General features: G+C 42.9%; 1 protein-coding gene across 2 annotated transcripts in view; it reads right to left on the bottom strand.

Moving 5' to 3' along the window:
• Positions 1–14,088, bottom strand: part of LOC145420554 (plasminogen-like) — a 31,687-nt gene extending 17,599 nt beyond the window's left edge. The window contains exons 1-2 of one of the 2 annotated variants that reach the window (XM_080289882.1): positions 13,934–14,088; positions 10,801–10,936 (exon numbers count right to left, since the gene is read on the bottom strand). In XM_080289882.1, coding sequence (XP_080146008.1) covers positions 10,801–10,936; positions 13,934–13,940 — 143 coding nt within the window. In that variant the 5' untranslated portion in view covers positions 13,941–14,088. Of the gene's footprint in view, positions 1–10,800; positions 10,937–13,619; positions 13,747–13,933 lie in introns of those variants that run through there. The other variant, XM_080289881.1, reaches the window with a different exon arrangement.
• Positions 14,089–16,180: the final 2,092 nt, after the last annotated feature.

Here is a 16,180-nt window from a genome sequence, read left to right as displayed (position 1 = left end):
CCTCACCTCATACATTTGCTAGGTTTTACAGGTTAGATGTGACAGCACCTAACCTAGCACATTCAGTCCTCAGTGCAGGTTCTTCCCAGGTGGGGGCCTCTCCCCTGTGAAGTGCTGTTGGGGACAGTTGTCTTCTTAACAGGCATGTCTGGCAATCCGGGAGTCAGTATTTCTCCCATAGTGAGACACGAAACAAATGCTATGAAAGAGAACTTAAGGTTATGTATATAACCCCGGTTCTCTGAGTAGCATGAGTGAGTGTCTCACCAGACCGCCCTCCTTGCTATGGAAGCGAGGAAGTGGTGGGCTTGTTTTGAATGACATCTGACGCTATGTCAGCCTATTATATAGGGAGGCACTGGCCCCTCCTGACATGGGCGTCACCTAGCCAGCCTGTAAGGGCTGGCGTAATGGTATTTGAGCTTCTGATGAGGTCACGCAGGAGGCGTTCCCATAGTGAGACACTCACTCATGCTACTCAGAGAACCGGGGTTATATACATAACCTTAAGTTATTGTTTTTTTGGTTTGTGGCCCATGCTGGCAAAATGAGTCGGAATGCATGCAGGCTGATTATCAGAATCGGCGAAAGACAAAAATGTGAGACAGCGAATTGGCCGCAGGAGAAATGTTAACAAGGATAATGCACCATCTGCTAAACGTAGCCATCGTGGACACTATTACAACATTGTTAAAGTGCTTGCAAAAGCAAAATGACAATGAACTCTTGATTTGTCAAATTTAATGTGTTTCATCCTATTTGAACGCTGTTTTTATACATAATGCTTCTCCAGCTTGATCTTATAGGTCAAAGTTATGCCATCTAATGACTAGAAAGCAGTGCACCAGTAAAGGTGCCATCAGCTATGGCTGTTTAAACGTTATCTTTTCCAGCCATCATGATTACTGCATATCATATGTTCAACATTGGGGATTATTATTAACCTCTTACTGTTATGCTATGAAAGCACATGGCATAACAGTGTGTGTGTATATATCTATCTATCTCAACCAGATCCATATCAAATTATTTTGCTATTATGCTTTCCATATAATTATTTAGTAATTATTCGAATTCATCTGTGTGCTGTGTGTGATTTATGATTTCAGGAACAAACAGAAAAGTCTGGAGGACTACTGTCAGAGAAGAAGTACACCATGCACCCCCCAGGAGGTGGCTGTACTTACTGAGAGCGTCTTATCTATGATTTTAAAAGACAAGAGACCACTTGCTGTGGGTGAGGGATTCAAAGAAATGCTGACCACTTTCCAACCAGGTTACACTCTGCCGTCTAAGCGTCATTTTACAAGCATGATGGAGAGAAAGTATGAAACTTCAGTGGAGAAACTAAGGAATGAACTAAAAAAAGCCACATCCAAAATCTCCCTTACCACTGATGCTTGGACAAGTCTGGTCACAGAGTCCTACTTAGGGGTAACTTGTCATTTCATTATTTGTTCAAAGACGCCATTGCTGCTGTTTGTATATTATTAATTTTTTGCTATGATTTCCTTTGTTATATTTGTTTTGCAAAACATAAAATTTTTTGTTAAAAACAGAAGATTGTAGTACAATGTTATTGTGGATTTTGTTTTGTGAATGAAGAGCACTTTTTGGCAGAAAGCAAAGTGAATGTTACATTTTGTTTGTTTAAAGACACCATTGTTGCTATTTATTTGAAATGTTTTGTTAACTTTTCCTTAATTTTATATATGTTTGCACATTTCATTTCTTGTTAAATGCTATCTCTATTGTATTGATTGTACGACCTCTACAACTTTATTTTGCAATTTTTTTTTTATTAAAAGGTCTTCAAATGAATAAATTTGTGTTTTTCATTTATATACATAAATTAGTAAATGTGAAATTGCTATACAAGTCAAATAATGGGGAAAAAAATCGTTAATCGAATCGAAATCGAATTGGATTGAAAAATGAATCGTTAGATTAATCGATGCATCGAAAAATTAATCGCTAGATTCATCGATTAGGAAAATAATCGTTTTGCCCAGCCCTACTTCCATGTAGTACTGAGGCAGGTTATTGGTCGGTAGTTGGAGGGGACCGGTCCCTTCTTGGGGTCCTTGGGGATCAGGACCGTCCGACCTTCGGTTAGTCATTCCGGGTGTCTCTCGTTAACTAGCAGCTGGTTCATTTGTGCTGCCAGACGCTCGTGGAGTGCAGTCAGCTTCTTTAGCCAGTAGGCGTTGTTAAGGTTCACATAATTGAGGAAGGAGAGTACAAACAACCAGGTCCAGAAGATCTTGGTCAAACAATTGATTTTAATGAATACACGCGTGGGAAGACCACTGTACGCAGACAGGAATTAATCTTCGACTTAATCAAAGCATACACAGATTTTTATAGCATCAGGGTTTGAATTAATGACGCCCCTTCATACGTCACAGACAGAATATATACATACGTCAAATCAAAACCACAATGACTTTTAACACAGTTTAAAAGAACGTTGTCTTCTATCTTCATGGCCGGTACTTCCTGTCACTGCCGGATGCTCTCTTGTCATCTTGACACCTCAGCAGCAGTTCTGCGACAAACTGCTCTTTTGCAACCCCAAGCAAAACATGATTAAACTTCCACCTATAAATGATTCTCTCTAACTGAGTGTGTGTGTGTCTATGTCGTCCTCAAATGCTCTCTCAATTCACCCGTTGCACTTCTGACCTTTTACCAGACCAGAGGCTCATCCTTATGTGTAATAACCTAACTGAAACTACATGTACTATGTTGAATAAATGTTTTAATCAAGAACCTCTACTAAGAGCTTAGTAAAAGAATATAAAAATATAACAGACAATTTGAATAACCTAGTAATTCAAATAGCCTCGTCTAACCTGCTCCTCAGAATAACTTAGACTCTGCTTTCACTTCTGCAAACTCTCTGCAACTTCCGGTCAACTCCTGCAACTTAGTCTTTCTGAAAGACACACACACTGTTTAAACCTCTGAATACAATATCGATGCTGCAGATTATATTATTAATGCAATGGTAATGATGATGATTATTTAACAATAGCAGTAAAATAATTTCCCTGCTCCACAGGGTGAACCATGTCGGGCCCTGGTGCTGTCCAACTCTTCATACTGGAGACCCTTTCTTGGATATCTGCCACTGTGATGGTTACTGGACCCTGTTGAGGGAGGTTGTTGTGGTCTGCCCTCAGATCAACTAGCCACTGAGCATTGCCGTTATGGGTTGCGTCCTTCTCCTATATGCTCTTCCAGTATTGCTCCGTCTCCAGCCTTGGTGGTGCTGTTCTCTTATTATTATTGTTCCCTTGCCACTGAGAGTACACCTTTGCTGGTTCTGTGGAGAACAGCTGGTTTATTCTCCTGCCTTCTATCTCTCTGGTGTACCTCCTCAAGCGGCTGGCCAAGGCTGTGAGTCTTTGCTTGGCAGTTTCCAAGGCCTCAGGTATGGACAGCTTGCTGTATTTCTTATGCACCTTCTTTGTCGCACCTTTCTGCAACTCCGTTAGTTTGCTAACCTCCCTCCGTGCTACTTTGATCTTGCCCTCTAGCCTCCTCCATGGAGGGTACTGCCCCTTGAGGCTGTTCAACTTGTAGCCAAGCATCTCACTGATCACTGCTGCCGTATTGTAGATCAGCTTGTTAGTGTCGGTAATCGTGGTTGTAGGTATTGTCCATAGTGCTGGATTAACATCATCTAGCAGACCTTCTGAGGGTACTTTACGTAATCTTGGTAACCGGCTACGGGGGATCCAGGTTTCAAGCTTGGCCATGATCCTATTTTTCAGGTCAGTTCCTCTCGCACTCAACGATCCTTCTCCTATCGCACTTGGGGCTATGTACCCAATCTCGGGTGGGGGTGATGATATCTCCCCCCTGACCTGGCGTCCTGACTCCTCCTTGCCGTAGAATTAGTGTTGTACCTCGTCAATCTCTAGCTGTGATATATATATATGTATATGTATATGTATGCATGCATATATATATATATATATATATATATATGTATATGTATATATATATATATATATATATATATATATATATGTATATATATATATATATATATATATATATATATATATATATATGTATGTATAGATGCCCCAGAGACAATCCAGCACATAACAGCAGGGTGGAAGACAGGCTAGCAGGCAAGGCATACATGGAACGCCATAACCAAGTGGCCGGCATAGTGTACAGGAACATCTGTACCGAGTATAATCTGGAAGTCCCGAGGTCAAAATGGGAGATGCCCCCAAGGGTGGTGGAGAATGACCGAGCTAAGATCCTGTGGGACTTCCAGATACAGACGGACAAAATGGTGGTGGCTAATCAACCAGACATAGTGGTGGTAGACAAACAGAAGAAGACGGCCGTAGTGATCGATGTAGCGGTTCCGAATGACAGCAATATCAGGAAGAAGGAACACGAGAAAGTCTTATTTATAGTTTCCTAGTTTAAGTTTAGATTTTCCCTCACACCCCCAGATGGAGAAACCTTTTAAACTTAAACGCGCTCACACATACAGGTGTACACACAGGCGCTCACATACACAAACCTATCTTCCTTGGCTGCTAACTTAAAGCATATTGTGCACTGTCGGTCCTCCGTGCCACTTAGTAACATTCAATATTTAGTATTTACTGTTACTTACATGTATCTAGGTTGTTGTCTCTATCATGTTGTGCTGTTTGTTTTCTCTTTTCTTCTTTTGACGGGTGATCAAACGGATTTTCGCAGTGTCTTCTTTTACCGTCTCCCCTACCCCTTTGCTTCCTTTCTCCCTTTCCATATGTCTGTCCAATTTGTAATAACTTAAAAAAATAACATAAATAAAGAATGATAATACAGACTAATCAAGTGGAACAACATGGCATTGGCATATTTTCTCCACTTGAAAAAATAAATTCGTTGGGCTCTTTCCTGTCCTTCAGACAACAAGCGTGATTGCTAAAGTACCGAACGGGACAGGCAAAGACAAAATAAAGAAAGAAAGATGTTCCCTCATTTTGCCTTGCTTCTTGTCTGTGAGTGTTAGCCCCAAAATAAAGGCTTGTTTTTCATTAACCTCCTAGGACCTGGCGTCCACATACGTGGACATCACATTTTGGGTTATTTAGACCAAAATACTGAATTTTGCTCTACAAGGGCCTGATATCCACTTACAAGGACATTATACTGCTACTGTTTTATGGAAAATGTAAACAGATATCCTCATATGTGGCTCTCATTTTTCTTAGAAACAAAAATTAGGTAAAAAAAAAAAAATCTGGTAATTCTTTATTTTTACATTCATCGGGTCCCAATGAGCCCAAATATCAAAGAGAAATTTAAAATGCATGCCGTGGATAAGTTCGGGTCTTAGGAGGTTAAGGTCAGTATGCACCTGGGTCCACCTCACTCACTCCACTCGGTCTGCTCCGCAGGACGTGACAAAGAGTGAATCTGTCTTCAACCATCTCGATGAAAATACTTTGTGTGAACAGGTATCATTAGTCTGTTAATTCTTTTCAGTGATAATTATTCATGTTTGGGGTTTTTTTTTGTTGTGAATCTGGCTGTTTAAGCCACGCTTGCTAGCTTGTTAGTGCAACAATATAGCACAATGCTAACACAAGCTGTGTTAGTTAGCACATGCTAGCTAACACAAGCATGATAGCCTAAAATGAAAGACATAGCTAATTCAAATATATATAGTGTTCATAATTTAACCTCTGCACATAAGCTAGTTGGGATCTATCACAGAAGCAGCATGTCGTGATAAATATGCATTTTATGTATGGTTTGAAATTTGTAAGTTAAGGAATTGCTGTAACTGTATATTTGCATTCTTCTCTACTTTGTAGTTCAACTGTTGCACAGTAGTTTACCTAAGCATTTGATGTATGTTTTTGGTACACATGGACAGATTTTCTATTTGTCATTATTTTTTTAAGTACATATTTATCGACTTAAAACACTTGGAGACTGGGGCTACGTGCACACGTACACAGGTATTTTTGAAAACTGAGATTTTCCGTTTTCGTTTTAAAAAATAATCCCGTCCACATGTAAACGCAAAATTGAAGGAAAACACTGCTAGGAACATGCCAAAGCAACAAATGGCGATATATTCCTAACCGTGTAGAAATGTTGGCCAATCAGAAGTCTAGAAGTCTGGGTGGGAAAGCGTACACAAAGATGGCACATAGTGTCATGGTCCTGGGTCGTTGACCCACCGTTTTGTGTTTATTCTGGTTTGTATTAGTTTAGGGTTGAACCTGTAGTTTGGTGTATTGTCAGCCCTACCTGTGTCTGTCCTTGGTGCTCTGTTCATGTCCCCATGTTGTGTTGTAAATCAGTCTGTCAAAGGAGCTTGCAAAGAAAAGCGTCTGGACTTCTTTAAGTTGCTTGAAGACGTTTCACCTCTCATCCGAGAAGCTTCTTCAGTTCTAAGGTCAAATGGTGGAGAGTCCCAGATATAAACCTAGTGGGAGTACCCCCCCACAGAGGGACAAACGGACCCCCTGATGATCCTCTAATCGCCTGAGCCAAGGTGGGAAACTGGGCGTGGGTCCCAATCAGCCAGAGTTTCGGGTGTGTTCATTGTGAAACCTGGCCCCACCTTATCATGCGAAATGATATTCGCATGATAAGGTGGGGCCAGGTTCAGTGTTGCTGGATCTGCCGAAGGAAGATCAGACATGGATGGGGTGCTGCGACTGTGACCCGCCCATATGGAAAAGAAATAGTAAAAACTTATATGTGATTACACTTTCATGAGTAAATCATATAAGGCTTACGTGATTTACTCATGAAAGTGGCCACTTTCTCATTACTTTCATATATTGTTTTAGTAAGTATCCAAAACATACAAGTTTCATTATATAATTTTTCAAGGGATCTTATATCTGTTTTCACTCTTATATGCTTTTCATACAAGTTTCACACAAGGCAGATACAAACTTTATAAGATATATATATATATATATATATATATATATATATATATAGAGAGAGAGAGAGAGAGAGAGAGAGAGAGAGAGAGAGAGAGAGACAATCCAGCACATAACAGCAGGGTGAAAGATGCTAGCAGGCAAGGCATACATGGAACGCCATAACCAAGTGGCCGGCATAGTGTACAGGAACATCTGTGCCGAGTATAACCTGGAAGTCCCGAGGTCAAAATGGGAGATGCCCCCAAGGGTGGTGGAGAATGACCGAGCTAAGATCCTGTGGGACTTCCAGATACAGACGGACAAAATGGTGGTGGCTAACCAACCGGACATAGTGGTGGTAGACAAACAGAAGAAGACGGCCGTAGTGATCGATGTAGCGGTTCCGAATGACAGCAATATCAGGAAGAAGGAACACGAGAAGCTGGAGAAATACCAAGGGCTCAGAGAAGAGCTCGAGAGGATGTGGAGGGTGAAGGTAACGGTGGTCCCCGTGGTAATCGGAGCACTAGGTGCGGTGACTCCCAAGCTAGGCTCCAGCAGATCCCGGGAACAACATCGGAGATCTCTGTCCAGAAGAGCGCAGTCCTGGGAACAGCTAAGATACTGCGCAGGACCCTCAAGCTCCCAGGCCTCTGGTAGAGGACCCGAGCTTGAAGGATAAACCGCCCGCAGGGGCGTGCTGGGTGTTATATATTTAAAAAAAAAAAAGAAAAAAAAAGAAAAAGAAAAAATATATATATATATATACTGTATATATATAAGTATATATATATATATGTATGAATATTGTGCAAAAGAAATGGCATGTATGTACAATATGGAGTGCATATATGTACAATATGGAGTGCGTAAATGTCAACATTTTTTTCACGTGAACAGCCCATGTGAGATCCTCCACCAGATATACACCTAAGAAACGGAAGCCGCTCACTCTCTCCACAGCTGCACCGTTGATGGTGATGGGGGTGTGTGCTTCTCTACACCTCAGGAAGTCCACTATCAACTCCTTTGTCTTGGCACCAGTGTGTCAGGGCGCTGATCTCCTTCCTCTAAGCCGTCTCATCACCTCTGGTGATAAGACCCACCACTGTTGTGTCGTCCACAAATTTCACAATGATGTTGGAGTTGCTGTATGGTGAGGGTGGCTGTAGCTCAGGTGGTAGAGCAGATCAGCCACTAATCAGAAGGTCGGTGGTTCGATCCCAGGCCGTCTCCTGGCTGCATGCCAAATATCCTTGGGCAAGATACTAACCCCATGTTTGCCTACTGGTGGTGGCCAGAGGGCCTGGTGGCGCCAGTGTCTGGCAGCCTCGCCTCTGTCAGTGCGCCCCAGAGCAGCTGTGGCTACAATGTAGCTTGCCATCGCCAGTGTGTGAATGTGTGTGTGAATGGGTGAATGACTGAATGTAGTGTGAAGCGCTTTGGGGTCCTTAGGGACTAGAAAAGCGCTATACAAATGCAGGCCATTTACCATTTGCTAGTGGCCGTGCAGTTGTAGGTGTAGTGTGAGTACAGGCGAGGGCTTAGTACACACCCCGACTGGCCGAATGGGGTGCGTAGGAGGGCTTTGTACGCATCCAGGAAGGAGGTGTAACAGTGGTCAAGCAGCCGCTCTCCTCGTGTTATGAAGTAAATGTGTTGGTGGAGTTTTGGTAAAACTTTCTTCAGGTTTTCTTTGTTAAAGTCCCCGGTTGTGATAAATGCCATCTCTGGGTGCATGGTTTTCTGGCTGCTAATCGCACTGTACAGTCCCATCATTGGCCAGTCAGCCTCGGTTTGTGGGGGAATGTAAACAGCCGTAATAATGACTGCTGTAAATTCCCTCGGTAGCCAGAATGGCTGGCACTTAATGATCAAGTACTCATCAGGATTATACAGCTCATGTGGGAACTATAGATGAGGAGAAAGCCAACATTCACAGTTACCAAGAAGCACCTAGTTGTTCAGTTTAACCCTTTAAGACCTCCAATAGAACCAGGTCCGCCAGAGCTTACTTTATATTTTTACATGCTGTAGTGCCATTTTTGGGAGCATTTCAAGTTGCTATACATTAATACAACTGTTATATCCCATATTTTAATAATATGTATGCATTAAGTCCATAGTAACTACATTAATTGCAAAAAAGTGCAATAAACCAAAAAAATTGAAAATCGTTTTTGTTTTTTTTACATAAATTTCTACTTGAAGAAATTTAAGAGGTTTATCGCTTAAAACTTTAAATACAAAAAAGTTGCAAAAAATAGTTTACAACAACAGGAAATTTATTTTGAGTGTTTTCATAGTTTTATTTTTGAGATACACCAATTTTTATATACTGCAGGAAAAACGAAAAACAATCCTATGATGCAAATTTGCAAAGAAAACAGCATGTGCATCAAAACAAACTATTTCCAGCAGTGCAATTCGAGTTCTAAGCATCCCAGAAACTATTCAGAAAAGCATAAAACATAACTCCAGTATAGGCTTTTAAGGCCTACAAATAAAAACTAAATTTTCCGCGAAAATGACATCACTTCCGGTTTCGAGCAGGAAATTACGGACATGCGATCGTTCGCGCTGACGTCTGTTTCGATGTGAGAAGTGTTACGAACAGCTGATCGGATCAGCAAAGCGTGTTTCTGGAATATTATGTTTTTGTTCCTGCAAGCCCTTTTTAAGCAATTTTTGCAAAGTTATATGTGGAAGGAAACCGTGACCTACGACAAGCTGATGGCACAAGATGTAAGTACAACTCGTCCGGTTTCATATGCAAAAAAAATTATTGCGCTAGCTTACGCGGTTCCGGTTCTACAGGGATTTAAAAATAGTTACGCAAAACGGAGCGTGCCAGTTCCGACTGGTTTTAAAGGGTTAATAACATCAAGAGAAGCTATTATCAAAGCTCGAGATCAAGAGTCTAAAGTACAATGGGAACAGCAGTGAGCAGTATGGAAATATTTAGCTAACCCTCGTAGAAGAGAGCAGTGAATCCTAACTAAATGTTGCCCAGCCACCTGCAATGGCAGATGCATCTACTGAATTGAGAAAATATGTAACTAAGGTAGCCACCCAAGCAAACGCACGAGTCTCCTGGCTAACAGTCCCATCAGAGGAGATGCTTGCAGATGTAAACAACTGAACAATACTGAAAGAACATCTGTGAGAAAGAGGTGTCACACCACACCAATACCAAGTGGCTGGTGGACTTAGAATAAGACCAGACCACAGCAACTTTCTATGGAAGGTTGCTGTGGCATAGCAACTATACTGAGTAGAAACATGCGTCAATACACAAGAATAGCTCAGAAAGGCATTGGAAATACAACAGACAGCAAAAGCATCAGCTCCTTGTTTATAGAGCTGCAACACAGGACTTTACAACTACGCAGACCACGCTGAGCACCACCTTGACAACCTACAATTCAATTCTTCACACATCCATATTAGAGTGCCTGGACTATACAAGGCATAATGGTAGGAATAAGATCCCACTTATTGATACATAAGCCTTACTGGTCATCAGATTCCCAGTGTGAACAATAAAGAAAGAAAGGAAAGAGTGTATGGGTTAGTTAGTGTCAGAGCCACAATTTGAATCATGGAGCATCGACAAAAACAGCTGAAGATAGATGATGATAAGGAACAATTGTGATAGATGTGGCAATCCCAGTGCAGAGCAACATCAGGAAGAACGAGCACAAGGAAACAGAAAACTACCAGGAGCTAAAGGAACAACTGGAGCAGATGTGGAGGGTAAAATGCGGCCCTATGGATAATGGCAGGACTAGGAGCTATAAATGGAAACATTTTTATTTGTATATACATACCGTTTGTATATACATGCAACATTTTGATTCACAGAACGTAATGTGAGATGTGAACTTACTTGCATGTGAAAGATGTTTCGGTGTTACATTTGGTGGCACAGTCAGCCACAGTATTAACTGAATACGTTCGTTTGTTCAGTGAGAGAATCCATGCACCTTCAGTTTTGGAGTAGCCCTCCACGTCATTGCCACCAACTGCAATCAGTCACATCCAAAAAAAAACAATTACTTCATGTATTTCCTGGTCAGAAGTGACTGCCATAGGAAATGAATGGGAACCCAAAAGCTAAATTTTCTAATCTTTTATTTAGCAGACCAAGTATTGGATATGAGGAGTAAAGTGAAATACTTAGGTCATATCTTAAAAAATGATCTCTGTGATGATGATGATGATGATGATGCGAAACCCCAGCATTGTAAGTTGCACATGCAAGCTAATATAAGGCCACCTAAATTTTACATGTTAAAAGAGCCATTTTCAAGCCTATTGTGCCTATGGCTCATTTGTGGTGTAATTATATCAAAGTCATAATGAAAAAAAAAACCGCTGGTGGCTTTTCAGGATGCATTTAAAATTTTCCTTAAACTTCCAAGATGGACATCTGCAAGTCAAGTGTTTGTCGTGAGTAACGTCCCAGCTTTTCGTGCCTTACTGAGGAACTATATGTACAAATTTATGTGCTGTTTGAATGAGTCAAGAAATTCAATAGTAAGAGCTGTGACAGTTATAACACATGGCGACACAACTGTAGTTCAAGTTTTTATGAACATTGCAATAAGTGTCCTTATATTTGTGAGTTTTGTCTTTGTTTTTTTATAATATGGAGGAATTTTGTCTGAAATATATATATTTATATAAAAATTCCCCCTTCGCCCCTGTGGACGGTCTATCCTTCAAGCTCAGGTCCTCCATCAGAGCCTGGGAGCTTGAGAGTCCTGCGCAGTATCTTAGCTGTTTCTAGGACTGGAAAAAAAGCACCGAAATAAAGCACCGAAATGTGCGTTGCTTGTCGGTCTGGTTACTACCGTTTATGTCAGAACACCGGTACCCATCCGTAGCCATGATTAGTGCCTCTGTGCTGTCTTTCTTTGTCCAGCCACTGGTAGGATTTCTGGATGTCAGCCACCTCCTCTATCTGCTGGTGGTACATACAGTGCAAGAGCCTGTCCTTCCATTATGGTCCCTTCTCTTCCTCTTCTTTCTTGGGTTTTGGTGCTCAAGGTATTCAGTGAACACGCGGATCTTGTTCTTACCATTGAGCTGACTTCTCTGCAGGTACTTGGTGGTTGCAGTTTTCCTAGCGGCCTCTTCATGGTTCCCATTTGCCTGCGGGATCCCCAGGTACTTGTAACTGTCCTCTAAATCTGCAAAGTTGCCTTCTGGTAGTTTGATCCCCTCAGTTCTGACTACCTTCCCTCTCTTCGTTATCATCTGACTACACTTCTCCATTCCGACTGACATTCCGATGTCATTGCTGTATATCCTGGTGGTGTGGATCAGTGAATCGATGTCTCTTTCGCTCTTGACATACAGCTTGATGTCATCCATGTACAGGAGATGGCTGACAACTGCTCCATTCTGTAGTCGGTATCCGTAGCCAGTCTTGTTAATGATCTCACTGAGGGGGTTCAGGCCTATGCTATGGGCTTGTAGTTGGCCTCTAGTGTTGTCCTCTACATTCCCATTGAGTTCCTGATGAAGGCTCCTAGGGCCCTGTTGATCTTGTATAGGTCTAGGCAATCCAGGAGGGAATTCCAGGACATATTTTAAGAAATCTGCTACTGCTAAATTTGGGGGATTAACAGTATCACAGGGAAACATAAGGGTGGAAGGGATCACAACCAGCACCTCAAAAGCTCAAAGATTCTTATTTTTTAGATCAAGATAAAACACTTTTAGACTCCCACATCAAGAGTGCTGTTGGATTTCTCATCTGTTGTTATTAGATACATTTCATTACAAGTCTAGCAGTTCTCATAAGAGCAAAACACAAATGCTGTCAAGACTTATTTTTCCATCAAGATTTTTTTTCCTTTGCCACCTTGCACAGAAGTTAAGACAGCAGGTAAATAAAATATTTTACTGAACAGTTATCCAATATGAAGGCATATCAATGTATATTCAAGGAAGTAATTAGAATTTCGACTTGTTTTAACCCAACAGGCCGGTGTGTAAAAGTAGTTATTAAAAGCAGAGGAGATATTGTAGCTGTCCTTTTTGTTATGTACCCAAATGTTACATTTTTAAAGACAGTATATATTCTTTGTCAATAAGCAGGTTTTGTCCAGTCAGTCAAGGTTGCTGATTAGAGGGTTTATCGGGAAATCGTGTAGCCAAACAATCCATTTTACGTCATCTGACTAAAAGGAACCAGTATACGGGCTCCAACATGGTTACCAAATCATCCAACACACTGTTTTAGGTCTTTATAAACTACACTACACAGAATTATCCTAAATTACTTTAACGTAAGCTTACATTTATCAAATTCCATTAATTATTCAAATCTAGACTAAAGGTATAGCTTTGAATGTGCTGATGTGGTCTGTCATGACCCATTTAGACCTGAGACTGTGAGAAAAAATGTGTCTCTGTGCTTCTTATTTTGTTGAGTTATTTCTAGCATATGTAATGTAAAAAAAAAAAAAAAGTGTTAGTGTTATTGTTGTATTCTGCATTATAAGAATTTAGCACTTGAAACGCATCCATTATTACCATTTAAACTAAATGCTAAAAAAAAGAAGCCAACCCCCCCCCCCCCCCCCCACACACACACACACACACACCTTGTTTGCTTTTTTAAATGTAAGAAAACAGAGCTGAACAAATAAGAAGAAAAATCATCTTTACATGCCCTATAGTAGTTGTACTACTTACCAGTGGAGATCAAGGCTCCCAGGATGAAAGCTGCTGTGTGCAGGCCCATGGTGAGACCCTAAAACTAGCAGTTCATCATCGACTTACTCAAAGAGACACCTTGTGGTATATTATTGGGCTTCTTTTAGCATGTTGGGGGGACAAATAGGGCAATTCACTTACGTGTTAATCATTGTCCCAACAAGGACAGCAAAAGCACTGCCAATCAAAATCCTTGTTTATGAGCGCCAGCAAAATCATTGCATCACAAAAAAAAAGCACAGCGTTTCATTCTCAATTATGTGTGACATATTGTTAAATATTTTCAGCTGTACCTGTCATGGTCCTGGGTCGGTGACCCAGCGCTTTTTGTTCGTTATCATTTTCTTGATGATGATTGTTGAAGTTCTATGTGTTATATTCAGTCTGCCTCTGTGTCCGCGTCTGTATCTGTCTGTCTATGGTGTCACCCCATCTGTTTGTGAATCTGTCTGTTTAGTTCAATGTCTTGTCTGGTTCCATGTGTCTGAGTTTCCTGTTTTATTGTGAAGGTCTGTGTCATATGTGAGTGTGCTCAGTTTACGTTTCCCCTGTCCCGTCAGCTCAGATTCCTCCCAGCTGTGTTGCCCTCCTGCCTCTCATCCCCTGATTACTGGTGTGTGTATTTAAGCCCTGTGTGTTCTCCTGCCTGTTGCCGGTTCGTCTGTGTAATGCCGTGTCAGTCTGTTACCCTGTGTTCCACGGTGTCCTGTTCCTCGTCTGCGTCTCTCTGCTTCTCATCCCGTTGTCATATGCTCCCAGGTCTGTTATTTTTAGTTCTCCCAGTTTAGGTGTCTTTAGTTATTTGTTATGCCCCACTGTTTGTTTGCCACTACACCTCTGTAAATAAAACCACCGGTATCTCATCCACTGCCTGCATCTTGGGTCCTTCTTCCAACTCCACACGGCTCGCCTCGGCAGCCGTGACAGTACGAACCGGCCACAATGGACCCAGCAGCATCCAACCCGCCCGAGGAGCTCCGGGAGGATATTATTTATTCTGTGGACTGTTTAATTAATTTATGGCTGGGGCATGAGGAGAAGGGATTCCGCCAAGCCATAGCTAATCGATTGGAGCGACTGGTTTCCGGTCTCCCCTGGCTGTTCGGCTCACTCCACCCACTTGTTCAGAATTTCTTTCTGAACGAGCTGCACCTTCACCCCCCTACCATTCGTCTGCTCAGCCCACCGGAGGATATGCAGTCCGAACTGCCGGATGTGAAGTTACCCGGCCTGTCGGAGCGTTCTCCGAGGAGGAAGCAACGTTCGCATCATAGGCGTCTCACCCCACAGCCGGGTGGTGGGACTTCAGAACCGCCGGCTGTGGTGAGTGAAAAAGACATTCTTTCTGTTTCACCAGACTTTAGGACTGTTAATTCCGGGGCTGTGTTTATTCAGTTAGCCGCCCGGCCTCAAGCTCAGTTAGCCGCCCGGCCTCAAGCTCAGTTAGCCGCCCGGCCTCAAGCTCAGTTGGCCGCCCGGCCTCAAGCTCAGTTAGCCGCCCGGCCTCAAGCTCAGTCGCCACCTCCACCACGTTCAGTCTCACAGTCCATAGCTCAATTACAGTCACAGCGGACTTATTACAAACCATGCTACAATCCATAGCAACTGTAGCTCAGTTGGCAGAAGAATCATCAGCTTTATCCTCCGTTCAGTCTCCAACTCCCTGCCAGAGGCCCGTGTGCCTGCTGGTTCTGTTGCGTTCCTACTCACACTCTCATTACACATACATATAGGATCTTGGGGGTGGGCACGATACACGGAATCCAAAGTACCATCAGGGTGTACACCCCACCCCTGGCGTCGTTGCCCACCTCTCAATGATAAATACACGTAGACATTGAGGGCCAGCAGGAGGGACCATGCGCTTACCTGCTGCTCTCTGGCAGGTAGCTCCATGCCCTCCTGGGTTTTAAATGCACCTTAGAACACACATGCATCAACACTACAATGAGCGGGTGGAGGGAGGTTTGGAGTCTTCTCTCACCCCCATTCTCTGCGACCTGCTGGAGCGGGGGGGCTAGGAGGAGGAGTTGGCCGTCCGACTGCGGTCTGGAGTGTGGGGCCTCCCTGCTGCTGCGGAGTCGGGGCGGTCTGCCTCCCCTCACCGCAGGGAAAAGGGTAACACCACCTGGGTCTGGGTGCAGTTCCCCCCCTCCAGGGGCAAGGGTACCTAGACCCGGTTCGTAGAGTACGCTTGGGGAGTGTGATCGTGTGTACAGCGTCTCTTTATGTCTGTCTCCACGTTGGTTGAGTGTGGAGTAAGTGTATATGAGAGCATGAGGGTGGGAATGGATGTTTGTATATGTGTGTGCCTGTATTTCTGTGTCTATATGTCAGGTTGGGTGTCAGGCGCCACTTCTCTGGGGACATCTTAGGCCCTCCAAGGTATGGAGGCCTATCTCCCCCTACCACCACTTCCCCTGCCAGTGGCGGACTCCCTCAGACGTCGGTGCGTTGGTGGTTCTTTGTGTCCAGGGATGGGCGTCAAGGTACACACCGGCTCACTCCTTGGCGGCCGCTTATCGGGGCCTGGAGCCTGG

Source organism: Astatotilapia calliptera, chromosome 15 (genome assembly GCF_964374335.1).
Source record: "Astatotilapia calliptera chromosome 15, fAstCal68.1, whole genome shotgun sequence".
NCBI classification, from domain to species: Eukaryota; Metazoa; Chordata; class Actinopteri; order Cichliformes; family Cichlidae; genus Astatotilapia; species Astatotilapia calliptera.
The sequence above is the reverse complement of the archived record's forward strand: the minus strand, read 5'-3'. Positions and strand labels throughout refer to the sequence as shown.